A 17,691-nucleotide genomic window follows, 5' to 3' on the forward strand; every position below is an offset into this window, starting at 1 on the left:
CAATTATCAAGTAGATCACGTAATCGAGATATTAATTGAAAAATGTGATTTTTCATTCAATCTAAGTAAACATATAATCAAATCCGTAAACGTAAACTCTTGTAAAATTTTACCACTCGAATCGTAAATAGTGTACTCAGGAAATTATCTAGTATTGTTAAGAAGTGGATGATTGAATGACTTTCAATTTGAAATGATTAGTTCCAAGCTTCAAAATTTGAAATTGCCACGTTTTCTCAGTCGGTAATCATTCGTCTCTTGCGAGATATATATCTGATTTCAGAGACCTCCGCTGATATATAGTTGAGTTCGAGGACCAATAATTTATATATATCTGGGTTCGGGGACGATTCGTCAATCGATATATATTCACTATCAGGGACCTGATTCCAGATGGTAATATCCACGCGCACAAAGTTGGCAACGCTATTTCTGAGAAATTCCCATTTGAATAATTAAAAAAAAATGAACAATACATTTGTACAAAATTGTTTCAAGTTTTTTTTAACAGTTTTTATATTTTTTTTTAGTTTTTTTTTCGAGTTTACTAGATATAAGGTCTGAGTGGAAAAAGATGCATACTTGGGCTCAACAGATAATTCTCACATTGACACAATTATCAAGTAGATCACGTAATCGAGATATTCATTGAAAAATGTGATTTTTCATTCAATCTAAGTAAACATATAATCAAATCCGTAAACGTAAACTCTTGTGAAATTTTACCACTCGAATCGTAAATAGTGTACTCAGGAAATTATCTCGTATTGTTTAGAAGTGGATGATTCAATGACTTTCAATTTGAAATGATTATAGTTCCACGCTTAAAAATTTGAAATTGCCACGTTTTCTCAGTCGGTAATCATTCGTCTCTTGCGAGATATATATCTGATTTCAGAGACCTCCGCTGATATATAGTTGAGTTCGAGGACCCATAATTTATATATATCTGGGTTCGGGGATGATTCGTTAATCGATATATATTCACTATCAGGCACTTGATTCTATATGATAATGTCCACGTGCACAAAATTGGCAACGTTCTTCTTGAGAAATATCCTCTCAACTAATTCATACAATTATTTTCTATTTGTCGATGAAGGTGCGATTTCACGACGACGCTTGACGCCAGCTTCGAGCGTCAAATTTGATCACACTGTATAATTTCGATTAGAGTGCCATCTAGATAAAAAGCAGCGTCAAACTTTTAGCGTCAAGCGTCATTTTGACGAAATAAACGACCCTAGTTTTACAAGTAAGAAAAATCGAAAGTTTACTTATCAGCCTATGTTATACCCTAACCTATTTGGATCAACAATAACAACAACAACAACAACACATAATTTTTATGACAAATCAATCACAACAAAAAAAATGATTTAAAAAATTTCCGCTAATAACTTTTTTCAATTTTCACATGCGGTATTTTTTTATTAAATTTTTTTCATAATAATTTCACTGTTATAAAATTCTAAAAAAATTTATAACATTTGTCAACTTTAGTGTCATAATTTAATGAATATTGGAATATTTATTAATATTTTTATAGATATCAATAGGTTAGAATAAAGAATAGCTATAGATTTTACCTCATCGAAATCCATTATATTTTTTTTATTTTAATGTTTCATAAACAATAAATAATATTTTTAATTTAATTAAATAGTACATAAGCGTCAATTAAATAAAGCTCAGAATTTTCAGCTTTATCACTGCTCTTTATCTAGATGGCGCTTTGATCGAAATTATACAGTGTGATCGAATTCGACGCTCGAAGCTGGCGTCAAGCGCCATCGTGAAATCGCACCTTGAGAGTTTCTCTTATTTCCGCAAATTCTAAAATTTTGATTGTACGATTAAATTTTGTATGATTTTTGGTTTTGAAATATATTTCTATCTTACATTATTAACGACTAGGACTGTTACTATTTTATCAATTTTCACAACTAAGACTGTTACTTTTTTATTTATTATTTTTCATCAAGTTTTTATCAAGTTTTAAATTTCAAAATCCTTTATTTCGAATTCTAATGAAATTCAACAACTAAGTTTTTAAATATTACAATTTTTTCTCAATTACTTATGATCTGTATCAAAAAAAAAAAAAAAAAAAAAGAAATGAAATAGCAAAGCATCAAATTTTATGAAAACATGAAAATTTTATAAAAATTATAATAATTAAACGTCGCAAAATTAAAGATCCATTTTCAAAGAGTTTTTCTTAATGAAAGAAAAATAAATCTTCAAAGAAACAAACCACTTAGTTTATTGATATTCTGAGAAAATTCAAAAGAATTTGAGAAAAAATTCTAGTGAGTTAAAACCATATCATAAGTTGATAATTTTTTGAATATTTTTAGGAATTACTCTGAAATTGTTCATAATTTCTTGATAAAATAAAAGCTTGTAGATTTTAATTTTATAAGACTATGTGATGAGACTCGATAAGCCTTAACCGATAATAATCACCTCAATTCACAAGTAAACGGTTTTGTCTTAAGTAAATATTGAAGTCCTCGAAGTCCGTATTAAACATATTTTCCTAATTCGGCTTCGGGTACGGTCCTCGAAGCCCGTGATAATCGTGATCGTCTTTGGGTACCGTCCTCGTAGCCGAAAAATGTCCCCGAAGACCGATATATATATGCGAAATCGTCCTCGTTTACCGTATTAAACATATATATAGATAGATAGATAGATAGATATAAACAATATGAAAATGAACACGAACAAAACAAAAGTAATGACAAACATTTTTCTTGAGTTTTTTCTTGAGATTTGTGGTTATGTCCTACAAACTGATTGTAGGTAAATGATATAACTCTGCAGTATACTTGTACGTATCTTTCTACATATTGATCAATTTTTGTACACTCTTGCAACCTTGAGGCTCAAGCGTAACAATAGTGATTCAGATATAAAATTAACAATTTTTGATTTTTTTAGCTGAACTTTCGGGTTTTTTAAAAATTTTTATTTTTCTAAACCATCCCTGAACTATAGCGAACAAAACAAAAAAAAATTTTGAAAATCGGTCCAGCCGTTTTTGAGTTTTAGCGAGACTAACGCATAGCAATTTATTTTTATATATATAGATATTTATATATATTATATGTATGTAAATATTAAATACATATCAAAATGCATGTGAGTACTCAAATGAAAGCTTTTGATGAGTGTAACATCAAGACGAGCTTATACTTTTAAAATATCTATAATTAAGAAATGACCTTGTATCTTGTGAATCATTGAAATTTTTAAAGGTATAAGATCATCCCGACATTACAGTCATCGAGACCTTTCATTTGAGTACCCTCATTAATTTTTCATATATTTTATATATTTATATAGTTATATATATATATATATATATATATATATATATATATATATATATATATATATATATATACATATATATATTAGGGTGTGTCATTTTAGGGCAATATTTTTTTTTTACTGATATACCAGAAAATTTGCTAGTTTATAGAAAATAAAAAATTATGCCGCTGTGCTAAAGTGTTTAAGTCCAATAGCGGCTTAGCTCATCAAAAAATTCGATTTCCCATTTAAATAACACAGGAAATATTTTTTTTTGTTTCAAGTGGATTTTTCGTTGTTAAAAAATTTTTTTTTCAAAAAACTTTCTTATGGATTTTGTAGAAAATTAAATTCTCTACAAAATTATTTCTTTGGTCAAAGACTGTAGCTGAACCACTAGTTTCGAAGTTATATCCCGTCGAACGATAACATTTAAAAAAATACACATTAAATTCCGGTTAATTTTCAATTTATTACTCTTACATAAATAATTTAATTTTTTGTGTACATTGTCGAGCATTTAAATTTTAAATTAAAGTATTGACTTGTTTTAATACAATAATCTAAGTCAAATTATTATTAATTAACCGTAATAATTACAAAAAATTTTATTTTTTTATTCTTCTAAAAATGGTAACATTAACGTCTACTTGTTAGCATTTGGAAATTTTTTTCTGTGCATAGCTACAACTTGCAATAAGTATTGCTTCTGCTCTTCATCAGCAGTTAAGCTTTTATTGTAGGCTTCCATCAGTTAGACGGCCCATTCCGCAGCATCATTAATAACGTGTAAATTAAAAAAATTTTTTAAGCAAGTATTGCAACATTTGTCAGATATTTACTGATCAGAACGTAAATTTAAAATATCGGTTGGGTGTTACAACCTTTTTTTTTTTTTTTTTTTTTTTGTTGTTTTAACCCCGCTTTTCAGACTTCTGTCTCGATGGGGGTCCGGCCGAGACCGGAAGGGGACTCCAGGCTGATCGGTACATTAAGTTTGGCAGAATAAGTTTGGCGGTATTACATACTTTTTCAGCCTGGAGAGTAATGCGGCGATGGGCCGACTTTGGGGAAACTGCACGCATTTGCCTGTGCCCCACCGGTAGCACAGGGCTTGGGGAAACCATCGAAAAACCCAAACCTGTACAGCCCGGCATGAGTTACGGGCACCGATGTTCACTGAAAATTAAATTTCAGCTCACACCGGGATTCGAACCCACGCCTCACCAGTCCCAAGCAAGCATGACAATCATTATACCGCTTAGCCATGGGACTGGCTCGTTACAACCTTTCAAAAATAATCAACAACACTACTGACGCAAAATCATACAGTTGTTTGTTTAAGAAGGAATTAATATTATAATTTTTTTCATTAAATCGTTCAAAGTTTCTAATTTGACTTTTTTTTTCTGAATCGATTCAATTAAATTTACTTTGATTTCTACACTAACATTATCATAAAATAATAACAAACGAATAAGTTGTTCAGAAAGATAATACTACAAGTGATTGCTGAACTTTTTCGATGCTACTTCTGAAAAATTCTTTTTTATTTTCTTATAATTCAGTAAGTCTTTCACAAATTCTAAATCCTGTCGAGGAGCTTGGATCGCTGAAGGCGCACAATACCATGCTTTTATGTATACTAAAACAATGAAAATACAAATATGGTGGAGTCCTGATGTTTCTGTCCGGCTGAGTGAAAATTGTTCTCGAAACAGATAAATTCTTAAGCAATATAATTGAGGTTATAATTGAGGATGGTTTTACTTGTATCACTGTAGAGTGTTTTACAAGGGAGGGTGGGGAATTATTGTCTCTCCACTTTTTTCTCCGCAATATAATCTCTCAACCCTGTCATTATAACTCTCAACCACTTTTTTCGTCCCCATTACCCTGCATGTCGGGATTTTTTCTTTCATGCCCGACACACATGTGCTGCGACTGTGGCCGACTTACGCGTTATAATCAGTACCTGCATTTGCATTACGGTCTTAAATAGTATGGAGGTACTTCTATAATGACATTTTACCTCCATAACTATATGGGAAAACCACAGAAAACCCGACCGGTACACAGAGGCTGGCAATGAAACGCACATATTCTTAGTTTATAATCATTGAAAAATATTGGTGCGCGCCGGAATCGAACCCTGGTCCCACTCTTTCGAAATGCAGGTACCGAGCCGATTAGGCTATTGCCAACCTCTTTCTTAAGCAATATATTTTTAAGGAATATATTGCTTGTAATTATAACGATTAATTAACAATAATTTGACTGAGATTATTGTATTAAAACGAGTCAATATTTTAATTTAAAATTTAAATGCTCGACAATGTACAAAAAAAATTAAATTATTTATGTAAGAGTAATAAATTGAAAATTAAATGGAATTTAATGTGTATTTTTTTAAATGTTACCGTTCGACGGGCTATAACTTCGAAACTAGTAGTTCTACAGTCTTCGACCAAAGAGATAATTTTGTAGAGAATTTAATTTCCTACAAAAGTCATAAGAAGGTTTTTTTAAAAAAAATTTTTTTAACAACGAAAAATCCACTTGAAACAAAAAAAAATATTTCCTGTGTTATTTAAATGGGAAATCGAATTTTTTGATGAGCTAAGCCGCTATTGGACTTAAACCCTTTAGCACGGCGGCATAATTTTTTATTTTCTATAAACTAGCAAATTTTCTGGTATATCAGTAAAAAAAAAAATATCGCCTTAAAATGACACACCCTAATATATATATATATATACTGAGTGTCCCAGAAGTAACAGACGCCATTGTAGCATCTGATAAACAAAATGATTCTGAGACGAAAAGTCCTTAACCATTTTTTAATCAGCCGCATAGATAATTAATTATTAATTAAAATAACGTCCTTTTATGCGTTAGAGAGAGAGCACTAGTGTCCAGTCAAGTGCGTTCCAAACGAAGACGCTTGCACGTGTGAATGTGTAAGTAAATGTGTGTGACTACGTTAGCTATAGAAGCTAGTTAGTCATACAGTTAGTTGTGTCTTTGTTTGGCACATACTTTACTGGATATTGGCGCTCTCTCTCTAACAAATACAGAGACGTTATTTTAATTAATAATTAATTATCTATGCGGTTAATTAAAAAATGGCTAAGGACTTTTCGTCTCAGAATTATTTTTTTCATCAAATGTTACAATGGCGTCCGTTACTTTTGGGACACCCTGTATATATATATATATATATATATATATATATATATATATATATATATATATATATATATATATATATATATATATGTATATATGAAAAATATATAAAAATGCATGTGGGTATTCAAATGAAACCTCTTGATGAGTGTAACATTGGGATGGGCTTATATCTTCAAAAATGTCAATAGTTTACCAGATAAAAGGTCATTTCTTCGTTATGTTTCTAGACACAGAGCATTTTCGAATGCAGCCTAAATTCTTATTATAATAAATTGACTATTGGTGAGAATGATATGAAACCTTGAAAAGGCACAACTCCAAGCAAAAACCCATTTTATCACTTAAATACACTGGCCACAAAATTTTTCTTATTCTCTTAATAATATAAATTATTATTATTATTATTATTATTGCATTATTATTGTTGTTTTAACTATTATTACCTGCTACATGAAAATTATGTTGCTGTAACATGAAAATTATGTGGCTGCTACATGATTTTTTCATGTGGTTGCCACAGGAATGTATCATGTGGCAGCCCCAATTATTTTTTTTCCATGTATATATTATAGGAATCATTTTGAACTCACTCCGCACGAAGATTTTATCTTTATTTTGTTTTGAGAATGATTCCCATGATGGTATAGGAATGATTCCTATAATATTCTAGGAATCCTTCCTATACAATTATGGCAATAGTTCCCTTAATGATATAGGAACCATTACTACATCATTATGTAAATATTTCCTATAATATTATGGGAATGGTTCCTATAATTGTATAGGAATCATTCCTATAATTATAGAAACCATTCCTATACCATTATGGGAACCATTCCCATCGTTATAGGAAATGTTCCCATAATTCTTGGAAAATTTCCGATAATTATGGGAACAGTTCCTATAATTGCCTGGGAACTGTTCCCATAAATTATGGCAATAATTCCCATATTTTTCTTTGCGTGTAGAAAAATATCTTCTTAATTAAAGCAAATGTGAAATTTTGAAAAGAGCAATTTTCTTAAATCAAGTTTTTTTTTTATCGATGTATATACATTAAAAATACTCATTTTATTTAAAAAAAAAAAAAAAAAGTAGAGTGATTTATTTGTAGAAGAATAATTGTGAATAATGGTTCTCAAAAAGGATTTTTGCACATTAGTCACGTTAAATAGGATTTGGTTCCCGGTTGCCTGGAATTAATACTAGAACAACTTTATGCAAATCCTACTAGACAGTGTGACATGGGAGTCTTTATTAATATTAAGTTTTATGATGTATACATATAATACGAGAAATGAAATAATCTGATAGGAGTCTTACCGCAATCATAGTTTAAGGTCTCGTAAATATCCTCAAGCAAATTGTAGTTCTCTTCACAGTCAACGTTGTAGAGTAATTTCTCTCTGAAACAAACGAATAAATTTTATGTCCTTTATGTGCTTTTTATACCGTTCTTGTTTAGCTCAAAGTACGGAATTTTAATTCTGAAATTTAAAATGTAAATTTTCATAATCAATTAAATTCATATTTAAGTTAAATCGAATCGAATAGTAGTAAAAATTCGAATTATTGGAATGGTTCGAAATATTCAAATCCGTTGAACTATGTATATTTTAAAAATATTCGGTGTGAATTTCGAATTGAATTATTTCATTTGATTTTCCCTTAATAGTTTAAAGTTTTGAATAGTTGTATACTTTTAATATAATCTGTATAATTAAGAGAATCAAGAAAATTTTGTCACCTGGGTAATAAAATATTGAAATGGGTCTTTTTGGTTAAATTTAGTATTATAGGAAAGGTCTTGATCTGAAGTTAAGCCTGTTAAAGGTTTGACATGCTTTTCTAATATAGTTGATCTACTTCGATAAGTTTTCAGTGTAGTTATAAATAGATTTGAATTTCGCACTAGATCAAATTTGTTGATTTATTTATTTTGTTTTGTACTAGTGAATTTCGTTGTATGTCAAATATTGATTTGGGTAATTAAAAAAATAAGTAAAATTTTGTGCTGGGCTTATCCTTAGTATAAAATAGGTTTCTATGGTGAAATTCGGTACCATAAAAATAGTAATGACCTAAATTTATGTCTTTCCATGATTTTATATTTTTTTTTGGTGACAGTCAATTTAAATTCTAAATAATTAAGAAAGTTAGGAAAATTTTATGATGGGATTATTTTTATTTATTTATTTAAACTTCCCGTAAGAAAATCTAAGATTTTTAAGAATCGGGAGGTTATTGGTTTTACCCCGTTTTGCAAAAATCGAATTTTCATCAGATCTCGACGTTTGAAGGTCACAGGAAGCTTCCCTGACTATCCCCGCGAGAGTGTCACTATGTCTGTGAGTGTGAGTGTGTGTGTGTGTGTGTGTGTGTGTGTGTGTGTGTGTGTGTGTGTGTGTGTGTGTGTGTGTGTGTGTGTGTGTGTGTGTGTGTGTGTGTGTGTGTGTGTGTGTGTGTGTAAATGTGTAAACCTCCTATAACTTTTGAACGGTTCAACCGATTCCATCGCGGTTGGCGTCATTCGAAAGGGCTTATCCAAACTTAGATTTTGAATACAATTTGGACCGATTCGAACCGGTAGATTTCGAAAAATCTAAAAAAACTGTAAAAAATTTTTTTTTAAAAGTGATTTTTTTGGAATAATTTTCAAACGGCTTCATCGATAAACTCCAAAAACTAATCAGTTTTTCACCCTAAAAAACCACGTCGATCGCCGCTAACCCGGTCAAAATCAGTTGATTCGTTCGAGAGATATCGTCTACTTTGCAGAAGGCTGCCCGATTGTCTCGTGGTGTGGGTTTTGTCAAATTTACCCGTTTGACCTCCAGGCTGTCAGTGAATTCACGTTTGAGTGCTTCACGGACTTCGCTCTCGGTAGAGATTTCATCCAAGTCGAGGATCTCGATCGTTGTTGTTGGTGTTAGCGTCTTGACCGTGCCGATGTTTGCAGTGGCTGATTTTACTGCATCGGTGAAAGCCTTGCTATCTTCGGTCTTTCGAGCCATTTCAAGGAGAACGCCTCCGTGTTTCGTCTTTTTAATAGACTTTATGTCTACGCCCGTCTCGACAAGGCTTACCTTGGCCTTGATTACCTTGAGGAGATCGACGTATGTTCGCCCTTTAGCTGGTTGAACAAGCACAGCTTTAGTTCTTGTCTTCTTCCTCCTCGGTTTCTTGGAGCCACCATTGCTTGGCTGGTTTTGGGCTGTAGCAGATTGTGCTGCTGGCTCCTGTTCTTCCTTTTTCTTGTTTTGCTGAGTCACTTTGGTCCAGATATCATACCGGGCTGTCTTTTTCTGTGCTAGCTTGTCGATTTCTGAGGAAGAGCTGGGTGTGAACAGCGGCCTCTTCTTGTTGTTGCCCTCTCTTTGCTGTGGTAATTTCTTAGGAGTGACCAGAGATGGCTGTGATTTTTTGCTCAGACTCGGAGATGTTTGAGTCGTTGACGCTGACGTCGTTGGTGATTTGTTGGCCACTTTATATGCCGTACTAATAGACGTAACCAATTTTCTGATTTCATGATGGAGATTCTTCTTGTCTTTTATGAAGTCGGCTAACTCTTCAATCTTGCTTCCGAGCCTCTCCATTGGTGACTGTTGGCTGGTGACGGTCGGTACAGAGTTAATTCTTCCTCGGAAGGTTTGCTTTGTGACAGGAGCAAAAGGTCCTCCACTTTTTGGAGGAACGTTGCTCAGCTGTCCGTTCTCTTCCATCTGGGCTGTTTTTGTACTCCCTATAGCATTTCCAGACAGCAGAGCCATGGGGTCCACCCCGCTGTCGTAACGGTCACTTGATAACGACGAGTTTAGGCTCGTTTGCACGCCTTCCCTCGCCGGCACTGAGATATCCAACCCCTGTACTGTAGACAATGTTTGAAAGTTCCGTGACATTTCCATATTGTTGTTGGTGTTGTTCATTTGGCACTACCCGGAGAGCACGTGTAGGGTGTAAAAGCAGAACTTACGGACGCGAACAACTCTACCCTCCGCGTGTGTGTGTGTGTGTGTGTGTGTGTGTGTGTGTGTGTGTGTGTGTGTGTGTGTGTGCGTGTGTGTGTGTGTATTAGGGTGATTCATTTGAGACGACTATTTTTCTTTCTCTCTTCATTGACGAAATATTGTTCTTTACATAGAAAAAAAAATTCTCACCAAAGTATAGTTCTTAATTCCAATTTTAAGTACTCACTGGATGAATTTGAAGTTTTCTCATTTAATTAACCCGTTAAAATCATTTTTTTTCTGCTCAAATTATCTATAGCTTAGCGAGATTTCATGATATTCATTTAACCATGGGCAGAAGATGTAGAGGGATCCTTCCTCTTTAAAAGCTCTGACAGCTTATTTCCAATTTATGAGCTATCTCGCCAGTAAAAAATTGTATATTCGATTATTGCTCAAAAGTCGTGGTTTCTTGATTTTTTCTTCTAAACTATTGATCTGACACCAAAATTTCAAAGGACCTTTTTTGTAAAGAATTTAATTTTCTACAAGATAAATTGATAGATGAACCCTTTCAATGGATTGCCTCTCAGATAAATTTAATTGATTACAAGAAAACAATAAATGACACTATTTTATCGTAATTTTTATACTTTTCGATAAAACAACAGTTGATAAAAAAAAAAAAACAAAAAAAATTTTAACCTTGTATATTTTTATAATCAACCATTGTGATATCGTTATAATGCCTAAATTTTAAAAATTTTGAATCATTTTACAAATATTCTAATAAATATAGTTGTTACATAGAATATATCCAAAATATATAGTCATACATAACTCCGGCACACAAAATTAATTATTTCAAAAGTTATGGCTGTTTGTGTTGATCCAATTAAAAAAAATTAGGATGACGGTTGACCCTAAAGGTCATCCCTGCAACTTTCCGCTCATTTTGAACTTAAGCGCTCCAAATTACATATAATGTTTTTGAGCTCCTTAAGCTCACAAATATGATTTTTGTGTCATTTTGAGCTCTTCGAGCTCAAAACTCTACTAGCAGTTTAATAAAACACAATTTTTTGAATTTTCAAACGGCAATAAATTTTGAATGAATGAACCGATTTTCACACGGTTGATGGCATTCGACGCAGTTTTTAAAGCCTCATGAAGAATTTTCAAGTTCAAATCGATCGAGCTAGAAATTTCGAAGTAGTTCCAAAAAAACACTTTTTTCGGTTTTCTTTCTACTACGGTAACTCACGAACGAAATAACCGATTTCGACCGGTTTGCAGTGATCGACGTGGTTTTTTGATCTTAAGAGCTGATTAGATTTGGGAATTGATCGCTAAAGCCATATAAAAGAAATTCCAAAAAAACCACATCTCAAAAAAATTTTTTTTGTAGTTTTTTTAAGATTTCTCAAAATCTACTCATCCGAATCGGTTTAAAGTATATTCAAAATCTAAGTTTGGTCAAACCCTTTCGAATTGCGCCAACTGCGATGAAATCGGTCAAGTCGTTCAAAAATTATAAAAGGGTTACACACACATACACACACACACACACACACAACCACACACACACACACAACCACACACACACAACCACACACACACAGACACACGGACATCATTGCGAAAACATTCAGGGAAGCTTCCTAGGACCTCAAAACGTCGAGATCTGATGAAAACTCGATTTTCAAAAAAGGAGGTAAAACCAAAAAACCAATAACTTCCCGATTTTTGAAAATCTTCGATTTTCTTAGCGGGAAGTTAAAAAGGTCCTTGCGGTGACCATCATAAATCCTTGAAGATTCATATAAAATCAATCGGACAGTGAAAAATAGTTTTATTAATAGATAATCTAGTACCTGATCGATGCTTTTTTTTGAACATTAACAAAATGGCGGCCTCAAAAAATTTTTCTAGATTGTACGGAAAAAACCAACAGTTAATTGTTTATAAAAAATCAAAATTTTTGAAAAAAAAAATCCTTCCATCAGACACAAGATTTTTATGTTTTCCAAAAACTGTATGAGTTTCATTGAAATCTACTGAGCGGTTTCCGAGTTACAGTGGTCACCAGTTTAAAAATAGTTATTTTTGATACGTATGTGCAATGGTAGGTATTTTGGTAAGCTTGAAGTGACGTCACGAGGCTGAGATTATGAGTGCATTCTCGCTTCGCTCGACCGATTACAACGTACTCGGTTTTGTTGAGAATGTATGTATAATCTCAGACGAGTGTCATCACTTCAAGTTTATTACCAAAATACCAACCTTTGCGGATTTGTATCGAACAAAATTTTTTGTAATAGCAACGGCGAAACTCGGATTTGAGAGGATGCAAATAAAATGTTATTCATTCATGAGCTGTCACACGTAAATGAATGACAAACTAAAATATTAGTAAAATTATTTACAAGAATCGACTTGTCGCCAAGATTTGTTTTTTCGATTCATACTCTCCCTGGTGGATGATTGTAGAAATAAACGAAACTAAATATCCTATAGTACTTTTTAGCATCCATGCGGGAATGTAGAGACAGATAGAGAGAGAGATGTCACTTATCCTTACGTGTGCGTGAAAAGTAGACTCAACTATAGATTACCAGATATCATTCATTTTACCCCTTCTCACTATAGCTCGAAAATCCAAGTTTCGCGGGTTGGTATTACAAAAACATAGTTTTGAGAAAAACGCATTTAGTTTTACACTAGCTGCTCTCGAGTGTTCTGGAGTGCCTGAGCGTCCTTTGTTATTTGTCGAATAACTTGAAAAGTATTTATCGGATTCACTTCAAACTTTCAGACAATATTTTTCAGATATTACACTTAAAGAAAATGCAAAAAAAATCGATTTTTTGAAAATTCTGACCACCCCTAACCCTTTAAGCAAAAATATCATTATAAATGATTTAATTTGATATTTTACTCTAATTTTCATCTACAATATTATTGTAAAATGATGTAATTACGGGAAAGCGGAGGATAAGGTTTTGGTCTGCATATCTCAATTAAAACACGTAAATATTATTAAAAATTAACACTCTAAATTTATCTACACTAAATACAAGTTATATTTAATAAGTTAATTTGCGGATTGTTTAAATAAAAGTGGATAAACAAAGCACTGCGTGAATAATAAAGCGAAGTCGGTTGACACGTGGTTGAACGCACTGCCGGGACTGGAAAAGGGGAGAATTAATTGCACAAATAACACAATTTATCTGTAACAAAAGCGAAAGTAAATATATACTAATGGTGACTTGATGCAGCGAAAGCGTGGAAGCGAAAGATAATAATAATAATGCGTCTTCTTCCTCGTCGACTTGGGGAAGGAGGCTGATTGCGCATGTCAGCGGAGCGATCAACCAATCACACCACCGAGACATGGCGTGATCAGTCAAGCTAAGCTTTCATAGGCGGTTAGTTTTTGCGGGAACTAGCGGTAGACAGGTGCGGCTCGTGAAATTGGGAGTCCCCCAGGGGTGACTTTATCGCGGCTAGGCCTGTTCACTGAACAATTATAAATCCGAAAAAATCTAGTTGCTTGATAATAAATAATTTTTCTGGAGCATAAATATTTAGTTGTTGCAGCTTAATTTTATGCTATTAAAGCTACATGAAAATCATGTTGCTGCCATATGATTTTTCTCATGCTACCGCAACATGATTTTCTCATGTTACCGCAACATGATCGTCATGTAGCCGAAAGATGACAAATCATGTGGATGCAACATGATTTCATCGTGTTTATTTACCAAGACTGCATCATGTTGCATTTACTATTTATTTTTTTCCGTGTTGAGCTCGAAGAGCTCAAAAGCATAGAAAAGTTTGTAACAATACTTTTCCCCAAAATTTAACTAAATTCGACCGATGGCGGAGATATCGGCTCGGTAGGGTATTTTACGCTCGCCCTTTTAAATATATAATAAATTAACCCGGAAACCCCTCAGGCTGGGTTCGAGTTAATGCGGATGAAAAGCGCAGGTTGCAGTACAATTAAAATAAAATTAGGGTAAAATACAGAGTAAGAAACAATAAGTAATTAAATCTATGTAATATCCCGAAAGATCCTGCTAAAATAAAGGACGGATGACAGGGAAGTAATCCGGGAAGTAACTTACATAAAATAAATCATTAATGAATCAGAAAATATTAACAAAAATAAATTATTTATTTATAAACGGTGTTACTTAAAACTAAATCTGCTTTCCAAATAACAGAGTAAATCCTTTATGGAACAAATATAATAGATTTCAAACAATTAAACCAATATAAACGATAATTTTAGATATTAGCTTTTCAATATTATTTACAAACGTAATAATAATTAATGTAAGTGTAATACTTTAACTAGTAATTGCTGGCCATTTCAGGGACCCACACGAGGCTTTCAGGATAGGTACAAGTATTCCCTTAAAACAACCCTTACTCGCTACGGGATCAACCCGATAAATCGATAGTGAATTTAATTGAACAATAAAAGAACAAATTATTTAAGCCAGGCGACAGCGGTGTGCGGATATTAATCAATCTCAACTTGTGAGTACTCATCAAAAAGGAAACTCAACCCAAGGCACCAAATCCACACTCCTTACAATAGCGGAGGTCCCGCGTGTGTACCTCACACCAAGCGGGCCACCGCGTGTCTGCTCAATTTTTGTCACCGTAAACCGTTCGAGGCCTCGTGTTCGACAACAAGGGCTTCTCTAGCCATTTTCCCTAATTCAATGAACTCTTTGCTCGCGATCGATATTGTAGGGCCTCACCCGTGCGAGTAAAGGCTATGATTTATCACTCATAGTAAAATAAGGTACTATATGACAATGATTTACGGCAATGCACACAAATAATAATAATAATAATAATAATAAATTATAAATAATTCATTATAAATGTCTGAAATAAAGATAAAATTGATTCTTAAATTAATAACCATAATATTAGAAATTTCAAATATAAATAATACTAATAATATTAAATTCAATAAATAAATTAATAAATAAATATAAAATAATAAATTCAGAGACACACCGAGTGTGGATCTGTTGCCAAATTTAGGCGCAGGGAGGGACGCACACAGGGAATAAAAATCCTGTGACAAGTTATCTCTTTGAGCTCGGAGAGCTCAAAACAACATATAAATTGTATTTTTTCAGGGTCAACCGTTTTCCTAATTTTTTTTTTTAACTACATTTGATATCATCATAAATGCCTTAACCTGAATTCATGTCTTTTCACGAGTTTATATATTTTTTTGTGATAATTATTTTTTTATGTTCAAGTTTTTGGAGAAATTTTGGTTGATTTTTTGGTTCTATAATTTTGTCCATACATCCCTCATGAAATTATTGGCAATTGATCTAATCATAGCAATACTACTTTTAAAATTTATTTCAAAAGTACTCAAATTATGAATATTGTGATTAGAAATATAAAAAAATCTTCAAACTAAAGTATTTTATTTCTGTTTCGTAATTCTCGGTAGTCTCGGTGACTATATATAGGTTGCTAGTATTTATTATTGATTTTCAGGAATGACAAAGTCGAATTCCTTATTACGGCTTTTAATCAAATGTTAGTGACAAAGACACTGATCGTAAATTATGCAACTTAGAAATCTTAAAAGTAAGATGATTTTGTTTTAAAAAAATATATATCTGTACATTCTTTTGCAAGTTAAGAATTTTTTCACAGGAAAACGTTAATGATCCTAGTTGAATTTCTTTGCACCTTTGGTAAGACAAAAAAAACCAAACAAGACGTAGCTGGTTCATCATTCAGTGAAATGGCAACAGATTGCCGCGGAAAATATGAAAGAAAAAAGAAACAAATTGAATATGAGCTAAAAATATTAGCATTAATATAAAAATAATGAAAAAACGTATTTTATATTTGTACAAAGATTGATACGAAGAAGCATTGGGTATGAAGGACTCAATAGAATTTTTCAGCCGGAGATCGAGATTTAAATTCGATTGTGAGGGAATTGGGTAGGATTTTTTTTTACCAAGATTTGTCTCTTGTATGTGAACGTAAAAAGAAAATCGACAAAATTGATGCATGGTATTTATTTATTGATATGTATGAAATATATATAAAGGTCAAGTGAGTAATGTTTGCCGGAGTACAAGCCAGAACGAAAATGTAGGAAAGCTTTCGAGATTGATTGGTGAGCTTTTGCGTGACCTGCTCTCTCAAAGTTGTAAATGCCGTAGCTCCAATCACGCTAGTGTACTGTTGTGTAGTCTATGCTAGTATAGTTTATATTCTCCTGTATAGTTTAACGAATGAGATAGATACATTTTATCGAAGAGAAATCGATCAATTTAACTCTATACCCTTTCCAACCAAATTCACAAACAAAATAATAAGAATACTGATAAAATCATATCATTTGCTTCATATCCAGGGAAAAAATGATTTTGCCTGATCATATATAATTATATATGATTGTATATGCTTATATATAGATCTATATATGGTTATATATAGATCTATATATAAGCATATACAATCATATATAAAGTTATATATTATTAGACCTAATTATACTTGACATATGAATTCATATGTAATTATACATAGACTCATGTATAGTTATATATGGATCTACATATAATTAGATCTGATCAGATCTGACCCTATTAAAAAAATCCATATGGGCAACCAACCTGGATTTCCACATGGCATTTTCGGATAGATTCCCATATCGTTTCTCATATAGGAATCCAGGTTAGAATCCTACATAGATTCCCATATTAATCAGGCGAAAAAAAATTTATTTGATAGATTGAAAATAATTATAAATTAATTGCTATTAATTAAGTATTAATTGAAATTAATTCTGAAAAACGGATTTTGTAATTTTATCTAATGAAAAGCTGCTCGCGTCTGATGGACTTGAACCCGGTACCGCATGGTTGACAATATTCTACATTATTCACTGGCCTAATTCACTAAGTCACGTTCTTACAAGGTCTATGTTTATTTCATTTATATAAATTCACTATAGGAATCCATACTTCCGATGTGGATTTCCCATACAGGAATTCATGAACTAACAGGTTCCTATCTGGATTCCTGTAGAAATTAATATTTCCTATGTGGATTTCCCATATAGGAATCCATAAACCTACAGGTTCCCATGTGGATTCCTATAGGAATCCATACTTCCTATGTGGATTCCAATGGATTCTTATACGCATCCATACTTTCC

General features: G+C 32.5%; 1 protein-coding gene across 3 annotated transcripts in view; it reads right to left on the reverse strand.

The window, feature by feature from the left end:
- The window catches only part of LOC123271496 (head-specific guanylate cyclase), a 296,342-nt gene that overhangs the window by 143,114 nt on the left and 135,537 nt on the right, over window positions 1–17,691 (reverse strand). For all 3 annotated transcript variants that reach the window (XM_044737842.1, XM_044737840.1, XM_044737841.1), the window contains one exon: window positions 7,837–7,919. In XM_044737842.1, the coding sequence (XP_044593777.1) occupies window positions 7,837–7,919 (83 nt within the window). The remainder of the gene's footprint in view (window positions 1–7,836; window positions 7,920–17,691) is intronic.

This window comes from Cotesia glomerata, linkage group LG9 (genome assembly GCF_020080835.1).
Source record: "Cotesia glomerata isolate CgM1 linkage group LG9, MPM_Cglom_v2.3, whole genome shotgun sequence".
Taxonomy (NCBI): Eukaryota; Metazoa; Arthropoda; class Insecta; order Hymenoptera; family Braconidae; genus Cotesia; species Cotesia glomerata.